This window comes from Vanellus vanellus (genome assembly GCF_965231255.1).
Source record: "Vanellus vanellus genome assembly, chromosome: 1".
Lineage (NCBI taxonomy): Eukaryota > Metazoa > Chordata > Aves > Charadriiformes > Charadriidae > Vanellus > Vanellus vanellus.
Window position 1 is genome coordinate 52296778 of NC_138905.1, and position 12700 is coordinate 52309477.

The 12700-nt window shown below is 34.7% G+C and overlaps 1 protein-coding gene across 1 annotated transcript in view; it reads left to right on the top strand.

Annotated features, from left to right (window-relative positions):
- The window catches only part of CFAP54 (cilia and flagella associated protein 54), a gene marked incomplete at both ends in the record, with an annotated part of 116113 nt that overhangs the window by 52025 nt on the left and 51388 nt on the right, over positions 1 to 12700 (top strand). Inside the window, 8 exon segments of the mRNA XM_082498212.1 lie at positions 1307 to 1403; positions 4460 to 4549; positions 5673 to 5799; positions 6679 to 6790; positions 7720 to 7868; positions 9455 to 9685; positions 10108 to 10244; positions 11990 to 12171. Coding sequence (XP_082354338.1) covers positions 1307 to 1403; positions 4460 to 4549; positions 5673 to 5799; positions 6679 to 6790; positions 7720 to 7868; positions 9455 to 9685; positions 10108 to 10244; positions 11990 to 12171 — 1125 coding nt within the window.

The window sequence follows — 12700 nt, forward strand, 5'->3', positions numbered from 1 at the left end:
AAGTGATTGTATAAGTTTCCTCATAGAATAAGAATTCCCAAAGTACAGTTGAGAGACTTCTGTTTAATTTTAGCCACCTTTGTTCCGAACAGTTGCACATTGCAGCGGGTACAGGGTCTCATCTTGTGAACTCAAGGGGGGTTAGCAGTATTACAGTTCAGAACCATGGGAATCATGCAGATATTTATACAAGCATCTATAACTGATCTTTACATATAGGTTGCAGGAATGCTTATTAGACAGAAAAAATAATTAAATAATTGTAGTAAAGTTGTGAATTGTAACTAATTGTAAGTAAAGAAGAGCAAAAATATCCTAAGTAATATAGAAACTTAGCCTCTCATTTAGTGTAGCAGCTGCTTGAAACTGAGTCATAATAAAAGAGTAACTTAGGAATTGTGTAGACTGAAAAATATTTCTCAATGGAGGAGGAACTTTCAACCTCAAAGTCCTTAATACTTAAATTACAAAGAGATGCATCAGGTTGTGAGGATTTTCTACAACTTAGAATCAGAGTAAAGTGTTGATTCTCCATACTTTCCTATCTGTTTTTTCTTTAAGTAGTTTTAGAAGAGATTTTACTAGAGAGGAGATTTGAAAAAAAGGTAAGAAATTAGGAATAATGAGAGGAAGAAAGGAACAGTGTAAGCATGAAACTGAGATATATTGGAGAGAGGGAGAAAAAGTCAAACACCTCACAGGGAAGGCGTTCTGAAATAAAGTTTGTAGAACACTGATAGGATCCAGGACAAATTATTTTCTCCATTGTTTATTGCTGAGTTTGTGTTAGCTGCTGCCAAGTTCAAACCAAAAAAAAGAAAGTAATCTAAGACCGTAGGAACAATATAATATCTTGAGCCAAGAAGGGCTGACTGAAAATTGTATTTTCAGAAGTGGAAAAAAAAAAAAACCAAACCTTCCTCTCCAGAGGAAGATTTTGATCTCTGTAGGCAGTAAATAATCTACTAAATATTATTTTTTCTGGAAAACAACATAGTTTGTCAAACAATCTGTTCAAATATGTTGTAGTAGCATGTGGGACTTCGCTAAAAATGTATTTGGTGGCAGATCAACTCCACTCACTCCCGTGGATATCAGTCAAGAATGGATCATGGCCAGGTTTCTCCAGCCATACTAAAAAGTTAATGAACATCAATTTTCACTTGAAAAGAAAATTAAGACAATATTGATGAAATTATCAGATACAGAATTAGAAGGCTTGGGATCTAACCCAACTCCACTATTTACCTGCTGAGTTTACTTAGGTAAAAGCTAAGTTTTCATGACTAAGTATTGGATATTTCAGACCATTTCTGCAAAGACATGCCATTTAGCTGCAATGGAAAAAGCAACAGAAAATCTAAGTGCTCTTGAATCAAATCTCCTCAAACTGACAAAACCAGGTGGGTGTACTATTAAAACACTTCTTACTTTTTTCTATGCATTTTTCTATGCTTTACTTGTAAAAATTGTTTGCCTAAGAAGTACTTTTATTTCATATATATTCCATGATAAATCAACAAAAATCATAATTTCAGTGATCTTATTTATCCCCGGTAGTGATGTGTATAATGACTTTTATTCATCTTTTTCATCATTTTCACCAAAACTCGCGTTCCTTCTTAGAAAAGAATGGTAATTTTTGTTCTGTTCTGCAAATATATGTGTTGTCTCAACCTGTGTAAATTGGGTTCTGTTATTTAAGCTTGCTCTATTTTCCTAAATCAGAAAATGCAGTGGCAAAGGTCACTGCCCATTTATAGCATACCTTACTATCCTACCATTTCTAGTAGTAATGACCACTGCAGGAAATTTTAGTGGAGAAAAGGCTTCCTGAAGAAAGTTAAGAGAAATTGTCCTCTTTGTGAAGGAACTGCATGTATACTAGCATTACCTTGTAACTCAGGAATGAATATATCAACTTTAAAATATTTTAGAGTCTGGATTAAGCACAAGAATTTTCAGGCTAATAGTTCTACCAAAGTTAGGTGAATTAATAAGTAGTACTTATAAAGGAAATGTGATTAGAACTTAAAATACAGAGCCACTACTGACTTTTCTTCCATTATATTTACATGGCATCTTGTACTCCTTGGAGCCTGGATAAAATCATAGAATAGTTTAGGTTAGAAGGCATTTCTGGAAGGCATTTATTCCAGCTCCCTGCTCAAAACAGGTCCAATTAGATCACGTTGCTGTGGGACTTGTCCAGTCAAGTTTTGAATTGCTCTGAAGAAAGAGATTTTGCAACCTTTATGGGCAACCTGTTCCAATAGTTGACCACCCTTATGGTTAAAAAGGTTTTCTTTATATCTACTTGGAATTTTCTGATTTCCAACTTGTGCCTGTTGCCTCTTGTGCCATAAATGAGGACAGTCTGTCTCCATATTCTGTATTCCACCTATTAGGTAAGTGTAGACTCCTCTTAGCCTTCTCTTCTTAAGATTGAATAAACCCAGTTCTCTCAGCCTCTTCTTGCTTTGTCATGCACTCTAGCTCCTTGTCATCTTGGTGGCCCTACTCAGGACTTAGTCCAGTATGTCAGTGTCTTGTACTACAGTGTCCAAAACCAAATACAGTAATCTAGATGTGGTCTTACAAGTGCTGAATAGAGGGGAATAATCGCTTCCCTTGACCTGCAGGCTATGCTGTTTCTAATACAGCCCAGTATGCAACTGGTCTTTGCTGCAAGGGCATGCTGCCAACTCACGTTCTTGTTATCATCCATCATCTCTGTATTATAGACTCATAGAGTAGTTTGGGGTGGAAGGGACCTTTAAAGGTCATGTAGTCCAATCCTCCATGCATTTGCCTTAGAAGAGAAAGCACTCTGTAATAAATAGGATAAGAGAGTGACACGAATATTCCATTCATCTGTGCACTGATCCTTCATTTTTTGCTGCTGACACTGATGGCTGCATTCCTGTAGAAGAAGTTACAGAATGAATGAATTCTGTAAGTTAATTGAAAATGACATTGATTACTTAATACAGTGATGTTTCATTTTTACTTAATAGAAAGTTAAACTAATGGGTTGATCAGTCAGAGAAGAACACATTTTCAGAACTTGGCAAATACTTGGTGGCTGTTGCTGAAATACCACATTCATCAATAAGTTTCAGGATACGAACTGAAGACGAATTTTTTTGCTGAGGCTATGCAAAACAAATAACAAAGCTTACAACTGGTCTTATACAAATATGTAATAGTGGTATAAGACAACGTGCATGCCTGTAGGGCATGCGGTTAAAATATTTTGGAAAAAACATTGTCACAGGAAATCCTTAAAAGTGGATCAACACTTATCATTCCATTCATGATAGTCTAAGAGAAAAATATAAAAGACCTGAATCCGCCTCTTTCATAAGAAACTGATAAAAACAAAATATTTCATACACAGTACAATTTAAATTCTGAAATGTCAAATGTTTTCCCATTTAAAAAATTTTGGGAGGTACTATTCTTTGTGAAAATGCTCATTTGAAGGAACATATTTTTGAACTTGTCAAATAGGAGAGAGTACTACTAAATGGTGTGACTTGTCCTAAAAAGAAAATAAAAAAGATCTGCTTGTCTTGCTGGCTGTCCTATTTAGTTGCAAATTACTTGCATTCAACAGATTTCAACTGACTGCTACCAGTGGAGGGTGTAGATATTGATCCACTATCACAACTGGTTGTTCCAGAGTGCATTTTTAACCTTTCTTTCTTCAGGGACTAGCAGCATTGATCTTTTTCAGCCACAGAACTTGTCTAGGCACAAAATTTATAGGTCATGTTTTTGTATTAAGGCAAAATAGCAACTAGCACATGTAACATTGTTCTGGTGCTCATCAGCTGGTAATGCAGTTGTATTTAACTCTCAGAAGTGTAAATCCAAGTTATTGTTCTCCTATATATTATACATACTATTTATATCTGTAGATTGTATGTATTATTTACACCTATATCTAATATGTTATTTATAGAATAGAATTATATTTGTATACATATATTTATATAAATATTTGGGTGAAGAAAAAAAATTTACTTATGTATGCTATCCGTATGGTGAGTGTGTATGTAAGCAGTTGTCACTAGTAGTATCTTGTGTTCAATTCATGCTGTATAGCCTTAAGTACATTTTTGGACAAGTCCTTACTGCACAGCCTCCTCCACAGATGATTTGTATGGACCTTTGTTAGACCTCTGATGAACTCCAGACATCCTGCTCATTAGTCTAGCACCTGGAAGTTCATCAGTCACATCCGTAAGCTCTTCATTATTTAAGTGGCACAGCTACTTATGTTAGAAGAAAAGAGCAATCTTTTGATTTTCTCTCTGGATGACAGTGAGAGATTTAAGAGCAAGCTCTTTGCTAAAGAAGGATTTTTCTAGTCTTCAGTTACGATTCCAGGTAGAGTTTCTATTGTACACTATCACTGCTTGTCATAATGGATTTGATTTGGTTATTGATGTAGCTCGTGGATCAGAGCTTACAGGACAGGAAGATCCTTTGTTCCTCTACCCTATAATTTCATGTTGGACATCAAACAATGCTTATCGAGAAGGTAGGATAATTGGTGGTTATTTTAATTGTAAAGGCTCCTTTACTTCAGAAAGTTGCCAGTAAAGCTATCTACGTCTTGACTGGAATAAGCTCTTGGAAGCTTTCTCTTCACTTTGCTCTCAAATATACTGATTGAAGTAAAACATAGCTAAGTTCTTAATATAGCCCCATTTAGAAGCGTATGAAATACTTGCAACAAATTATTTTAGATCTTGATGTTAAGTATATAAAAGATTAATATTTTAAATAATTTGATTAATGTTTATTTTCTAATAACCTTAAAAATAAGCTGCTTTTTTTAAAGTTGTGTCAAGTTTTCAAAGATTCTGTTTGTGTGGAATGTTCTTTTTAAATTGAGATACCCCATTTCCACATTAAATTATGTTGCTGAAAGAGGAACTCCCAAAAGTCTGAGTACACTTGTGTTTTTGAAATAGGATTTATGATTCTGGTATGTGGCCTTTGCCACTGCTTTGATTTTTTTTTTAATACTGGTGTTCAAAATAACAATGGAGCCCAGCCTGTGAAATTAGTATAGCTTTCAGACAGGATAAATATTTATTTATTTTTTGATGGTAAAAAATTATGAAGACAGCCAAACAGTAAAAGCAGTTTTCAAACAATTAAAAAGCTGCCTAAAATCTAGACAACACTGCTGCAATGAGAACTGTGTGATGCTTTTACACTAATGTGACTGTCACTAAGAAGAACAACCTAAGTGAATAAGTTGCAGTTACTCTGTTTATACTTGCTTTATTGTTTCTTCAGGATTTTCAGGCATGTGTACAATTAGGCATGTTGAATATTTTCGCACTATGTACTGCATGATACAAAAACAGTTCCAAACCTCTTTTCTCAGTCCCTAGAACGTTTGTCATTCTAGGAGTGTAAATAGAGTGAACTTGTGATTCTGGATGCCCAGGCCCAAGAAGTAGTATTTAGCACCTGCTGTTTTGTATCGTGACCTACCCGATTTTAGTATCGGTATGCCTTTTCTTCATCAGCATGCAACATGGCCTAAATAGGTGCTTTGAGACATACATAACTGTAATTATAGCTGAATTCAGAAACCTTTTACAGCATTAATACAAAACCTGTGTTAATTATTTGTTACTTTATTACAGTGATGAAATTCAGAAAGAAGTCACGTTTTCTTGAATTCTTTGTTCAAGTTTTGCACAAAATCCTGAATGAAGAGAAGTTTCAATGTGTTCTGGAATGGGCAGGCAATGTGCAAATTTACTTGAAAAGGTAGATATCTATTAGAGTAGTAGTGAAAAAATAATACTTAAGTTCACCACTGTCACAGTTATAGCAGAAACTGTAAATTGTACCTAGTAGAAGACCCATTTGGAGCTATTTTCATGGCTCCTGTATGCAGAAGTTCCATGAACACAGAGGACTATATAGCTACAGAAAATATTGTATTGTGACCTCATTATACATGGAGACTTGTCCCTTGGCTGTGTCTGTTCAAAACTCCTGTCTGCCATGAACAATTTCCATGATTTTCCTTTTCACAGACACCACTTGCTAATATGGCCATTTGCTGTATTATTATGGAGCAGTGAGATAATTTAGAAAAGTGTGTTGGGCTGAATCAAAAGCAAACTGGTCAGGGCCTACTGTACTGTCTCAAAAAAAATCTGTACTGAAGATAAGTGGAACCAAATTGTAGACACTTACCTAAATGTATTCAAAAGAAATGTAACTAAAACTTTGTTAAAAAGGCACACCAGTTTTTCTAAAATTTGAAAAGTAAATAATCAATGATAAGGAGATGTATTATAGGGAACAGGAATTGCTGTTACAAAAGACCAAAAGAATCGGACATGAAGAAATTCTTTGCAGAATTCCATGGGTAATGAAGTGAACTGTTTTGTTTTACTAGGAGTTAGGAAGGTGAGATAGTTGTTACCTATACATTCAGATTTCTATAATAAACCTTGAAAGTGAGAACAACTTATTTTTTGAAGGGGAAGAAGGAAAGAAAACTTGCTGAATTTAAATATCCCAATGAAATAGGAATTGGACATGCTCTACCTGTTCCCAAATATGAACCTTCAACTATGAAAGGAGTTTAACATGATGATGATGATGATGATGATTTTAATATTATTTGTTTGTCAGGAGGAATGACCACCTTCTCTGCATTAATGGAATTTCAACACAAGAAACAACTTCTCCCACTCTGCCAGAAGGCACAGAGAGATACACTACAGGAATGGCAGAGTTTCAGAAAGTGAGTTTTATTTTTTAAGGAGTCATGTATGTCTTTTTACTGGGCAGCAATACCATAAGCACAAAAATAAATTTTTAAAACCTGTGTCATAAAAACCTCAGCTAGTCATGCATAATTACTAAACTTTGGGATATAAACTCTAGCTCACCTCTGCACTCCTAAAACCAGGAAGAAAGTTCGCATGGGATTTATCTGAAGGACCAACAATTGTAAGGAATTTGAGATGAGTCAGCGTAATGCATTCCAAAATCAATGAAAGCAGCTCCCTTTAGAGAAAACAGTATGTTAATAGGAAGTACCTTGGCTACCGTCACATTAAGAAAAGGAGATCGATTTAGGCATTTTTGTACAATATGTTGTACTTATACTTTTTCATGAGTAACTCCTTGTGCAGCTATCCTAATTGCACAATAAAGGTTTTCTGTTCAGAACTTTTTTTAAAATAAATTTTTGCTTTTATTGGAAGGTAAAAATACTCTTAATGGATTTGTATTGTTTTGGAGGAAGATTTTTCTCCCTCATAACCCTCTAGTAATACGTTAATACTGCTAGCATCTAAGGTAGATTAGGGAAAGAGTTTTCTTTCTCAGATTTTGCATTGCAAAGATTTACTATTTATAATAATAGCAAAAGAAGTATCAGTATTTTTGAGATGAAAAACACTGGTATGTGAAAAAAAAATTTGGGAACCTGGCTGGCTTCTTAGTGTAAGGCGTTTGACATATACCTTCCAGAAAAATTGCAAAGCTTTCTGGAATATTATGTATTTCTTTTGCTGTCTTATTTTTACAAACAGCTCCAGAATTTATTTTCTGTTCTGTTCTGTTCCCGCATAAGCCAAACTGCTGTATACCTCAAATAATTGATAACGCAGATATACGTAAGTATTTGAAGTATATTTAAGATTTTCATGGAATATTTCTTTAAAGAGTGTGGAGACCTCACCTTTAAAGAAACCAGAGTCATCAACTTTGAAGAAACCAAGAAAAGAAGCCTTGAGTCCTATTAGAAAAAGACAGACTCTTAGACAGTATTTCATGAAACATCCGAACATAATGGTATCTCCAGAAGCACAAAGGTAAATGAACCTAAGTCATCAGCTTTATATACAGAACCAAAATATTTTGACTAAAATTTAGTTTATAATGAAGGGTGTATTTTAAAACTGTTTTCTATCAAAGGAATGAATTTGTACACAGTTCACTCACTTTTCTGTTTTAGTTTGGTATGAAATTCCACTCAAGAGAACAAAATCTCTCTCATTTCTACTTCAGATAATAACTATTGAAGATTTTGAGGTATTTTTATTAATGATCAAAGACTATTTCAGTTGTGTTAGCTTGAGCATGTCACTTCATCATGGTGGAAAAGCTATGTTAATCTGCGTGCTATACTGCTTTTCAAACTGTGTTGGGGAGCTTACCTGTTAGAAACAAAACAAAGAATATATATTTGTTCCTGATGTTCAAGTACTTTCAGAGTGATTTTTATCATCCTTTTGCTAGTCTTTTTGGATTATCTGTTCTGTAGCTTTCAGAAAACTGTTCCTTGATAGAAACAAATGAAAATTCATCCACCTCTTCTTTTGGTAGATTATTGTATATATTTGGTTAACTTGCTAATAAAGGGACCTTCTGATCTAAAACAATTTGTAGTATTCATTACCCGTTGCTTTGGTCACTTATGCATCTAGCAACTAGCAAGTAGAAAACTAGAAATATCTGAATGTAAGCAATCACATAAATGATTCTGGAATGTTTTAAATAAAAAACCTCAAAAAAGTCTTCCAGATGCTATCTTCTAAATATTTACCTAAACTGTCCATTTTTCCTTCTTGACAGAAAAAAACCCCACCTTAACATGATTTTCATGGCTTTTTGTTGGAAGAGGGGGTGTTTAACTTATGCTGGGCTTTTTGCTCTTTCAGCTAGTCTTTTGTATCTTACATAATAATATTGCTGTATAATATAAGAACATTGCATATGGTATGCTGTTCTGCCCACATTTTAAAGGTGGAAAAGAGGCAGAAAAATAATTTAGATTGATAAAGGGACCAGTTTACAGTTTATAAAAAAGAAACAATGAGATTTGATTTGACTACAGCATTATGTGCATCTTCACAGAGAGAAAATGGTGGGTAATACAGAATTGTTTGATCTGGCAGAGAAACATAAAAAAAATCTATGACTGGAAATTAAAGCCAGGCATCCACATTTCAAATAAAATGTTTTCTTCACACTGAGGATGATTAGCTACCAAAACACAGCAATAAAATGAACGATCCAAATTTACAGTATAATAGCAGACCCTCCATCTACTGTACAGACTGCGTGAAACACACTGTATTTGCTATAATAATCTGTTCGGATGATTCAGGTACAAATAACTTCAAACACAGAGCTAAACTTTTTGTAAATACTAAGACAAACATCTTATGGAAGTTGGTAAAATATAAAATAGGATTTAGTGTGTGTTAAGCACACTTAAAGAGGGAAAGTACAATTGCTTTTCTTGACTGTAGTAAAATTATATCATATGCTTCTGAGTTAATAAACATATGTGGATATGCAATGGGACACTTCTGTGTATCTTTATCATGATACTCTTTTCTAGAACTTCAAGAAAACAGTTTCATTTTTTGTTACTTCATGTATTTGGGTTTAGGAAATGCAAGGAAGAGTTGCAAAAGGTAGCTCGTCACACCTTAGTGGTACTGCTGAAACCAATTGTGAGTAACTACTTAAACCGAAAGAAGTTTCATCAAGTATGTCTTGAAGAGATGCCCTGGAGGTCTCAGATGAATATCTATCTGGCAGTTGCACACTACAACTTATTTAAAAAGAAACTGGAAGAGCAATATAACATTGGAATTTGTGGTTCATGGCGTCTGGACAGGTATATCTTACTGCATTATCAATGGTTGCTGTTAATATAGATTATTGTGGTTTTGCCATTAACACAAACAGCTTGAATTACAATGTCATCAGTTTATCATGTGAACAGTTCAGCTTCCAAATGCAAATTAATTTACTTTGTAAAAAGTTTTTTTTTCCATCGTATGGTGGGTAACATGCACGTTTTTGGTTACTCACTAGACTGATCAGATGAAAGTTTTGAAATATATTATACTATGCTATTTTTTGGTTCCTTATAACTTTTGGCTGTCATTCATTATTTCTGATTCCTCAAGGTGCTGGAAAGCAATCAAAACTCACTTTTGTGAAACTGAATTTTGAGTTTGTGTATATCAGAATTCTTTTTAATATTATATCTGGAGGGCTTTTTTGTGCCTTATTTTTTTTTCTGCTATTCTGCAGGTACAATATTTTGGATCCTGAAATATTCTCATTAAATAATTCTGGCACTGTAGTGGTGAGAGAAGCCGCAGAGAATAACACAAGAACACCAACTCCTCCTCTCCTTAAAAAGTCAGGAATGACCGAAAAACAAACTTGTAAGAACTTCTAATGGGTGCACAACTGGAATCAGTTTCAACTTACCTTTTTCTTTCTGTTAATTTCTATCCTGACCTCCATCATTAGTTCTCCACAACCCCTTTGGAAAAGCACTCATGCCAATTTAAAGAGAAGGTGTTTCTGGATTTCAAAAGTATCCTCTGTATTTTCTCTTTCTGGCATACCTGGTATAAATGAAGTCATAGTCAACAATCGGGCATTTACAATAACTCTGAACATTGTTTATTGTATTGATAAATATGTCAATATGTTACTTTTTATCAAGTGGTTATTCTTTATCCTATACTTCAGTAACAAGTGTATAAATTCTAATAAATCAGTGATAGTAGCTTTTGTTTTGCAGAAGCCATGCTACCTAGACCTATTAAATTGATAATATTCCACATTATGCTAAATGCAATGGTAATTTTTATCAGTTTCTGTGGTTGTTAATTAGTCTGTAGTTTCCTTTAGATTTCCTAACAGGTCAACAACTTCTTGGGTCATTCTGTAAGTCTTGAAATTATAGACTGAAGTTTATTATTAGCTTTCAAATTTCAAGTAGAATAATTTAGGTTTCTTTCTCCATGACTTGCTCCCCAGTGTTTTCCTGTGGCAGAGGCTACCTCAGGATCAATTTTTTATCTTCTACTATTTTTACTTCAATTCTCTGTTTTTCACATTTGACTCTTCTATTATCGCAGTGATTTTCAATAACATCCTTTAAGGTTTCAACAGGAGCAGAAAGGCTCCTGTGTGTAGGTAATTGTGAAATACAGGACTTTGATTACCTAAGATGGTGGTGGTAACACACAAGTCAACACAAAGTAGTCTGGCTAGCCACCATAAGTTCAAGAAGAAATCAGGCCTGGTCTTTTCAGTAGCCCTTCAGGTAACACATTCTTGCCACAGCAGTAGAGAGCAAAGTTCTCCTAACATTCCATGTAGGATTTCCTAAGTTAGGAATCAACCAGCCTCTTTGCCTTTCCCGAGGAGGTATGACAAAAACTAGCAGTTGAATTCGCTGGTTTTCTTTGCAAGAGCTTACTTTTAGTTATACTCTTTTGTTGTGATGCTTACAAGTCACTGAGAACTGAGTCACCGAAAGTTGCTGAAAACTAATGAAAATCCTGTTTATTACCTCCTAGCCTTTGCAGCTTCTGAATGAAATCCTTTCTAAATGAAAGGATTTCACCAAGTGTGTAGTTTGCCATAGAGTTTAGCTTGAAATTAGCTTCTGCCTGAAACCTATAGCTCGGATATTACTGTATCCCACTACCATGAACCTCTGTGTTTCCCCTTGGAGGATATTTGGTGTTGGATAAAATAATGAAGCAATTCTAACATACCACAGAATTTGTCACAAATCTTCCCTTCTTCTTAACTTCTTTTAAGAAGCCTCAGTTTCAGAAAGGTTCTTGAGAGCTTGCCATGCAGTGATTTTTTCCTAAAACTTGTTAACTTCTATGAGGGTTGTATTTTGGCTTTGAGGCTGAAAACTACTTTGGTACATATTATTATTTTGCTCAAACTTTTTTTAATCCCTGCTTCTCCCAACACTTAAGTAGAAGCATTTTATATTTTAAATATCATAACCTTATAAATATGATAACCTTAACATTGGCATTTCCTAACATTTCAGTATTTAGTTGCCACAGGAAAATCCTAGCTGGCTGATAATATTTTCTTTTTTACTTTTTTGAGAACTTAATTAATTTTTAACCAGAGAATTTTTTGTCTTCAGGTACAGATAAATCTTCTGAGCACAGCATTAAACTGAGTGGAACAGATATGACTGGAACTCAAATGACAAACAATACAGAAACATCCGTCTCTCATTCCCCCAAAGAATACAACCAGTTTCTGTCAAATACCATTTTATTGGAGCATTTTACAAAAATCTTTTTGCATTTAAGAAGGGCAGTGGTAAGGTAAACTTTCTTGTTAAACATTTTATTTGTTACTAAGCATTACATTACAATACTTACTACTTTCTACATTAAAAAAATCCACACTTAAGAAACTTAAAAAAAACTTACGTGGGAAAAAGCAGTGATTTCTCATCTTCTGCAAAATGTGCAAGTACAGTGTATGAAATATGTCAGACATATCACAGTATCACAGTATGCTAGGGATTGGAAGGGACCTCAAAAGATCATCTAGTCCAATCCCCCTGTTGGAGCAGGAACACCTAGATGAGGTTGCACAGGAAGGCGTCCAGGCGAGTTTTGAATGTCTCCAGAGAAGGAGACTCCACAACCTCCCTGGGCAGCCTGTTCCAGTGCTCTGTCACCCTCACTGAGAAGAAGTTTCTTCTCAGATTTAAGTGGAACCTCTTGTGTTCCAGCTTGAATCCATTACCCCTTGTCCTATCATTGGTTGCTACTGAGAAGAGCCTGGCTCCATCCTCATGACATTCCCCCTTTATATATTTATAAACGCTAATAAGATCACC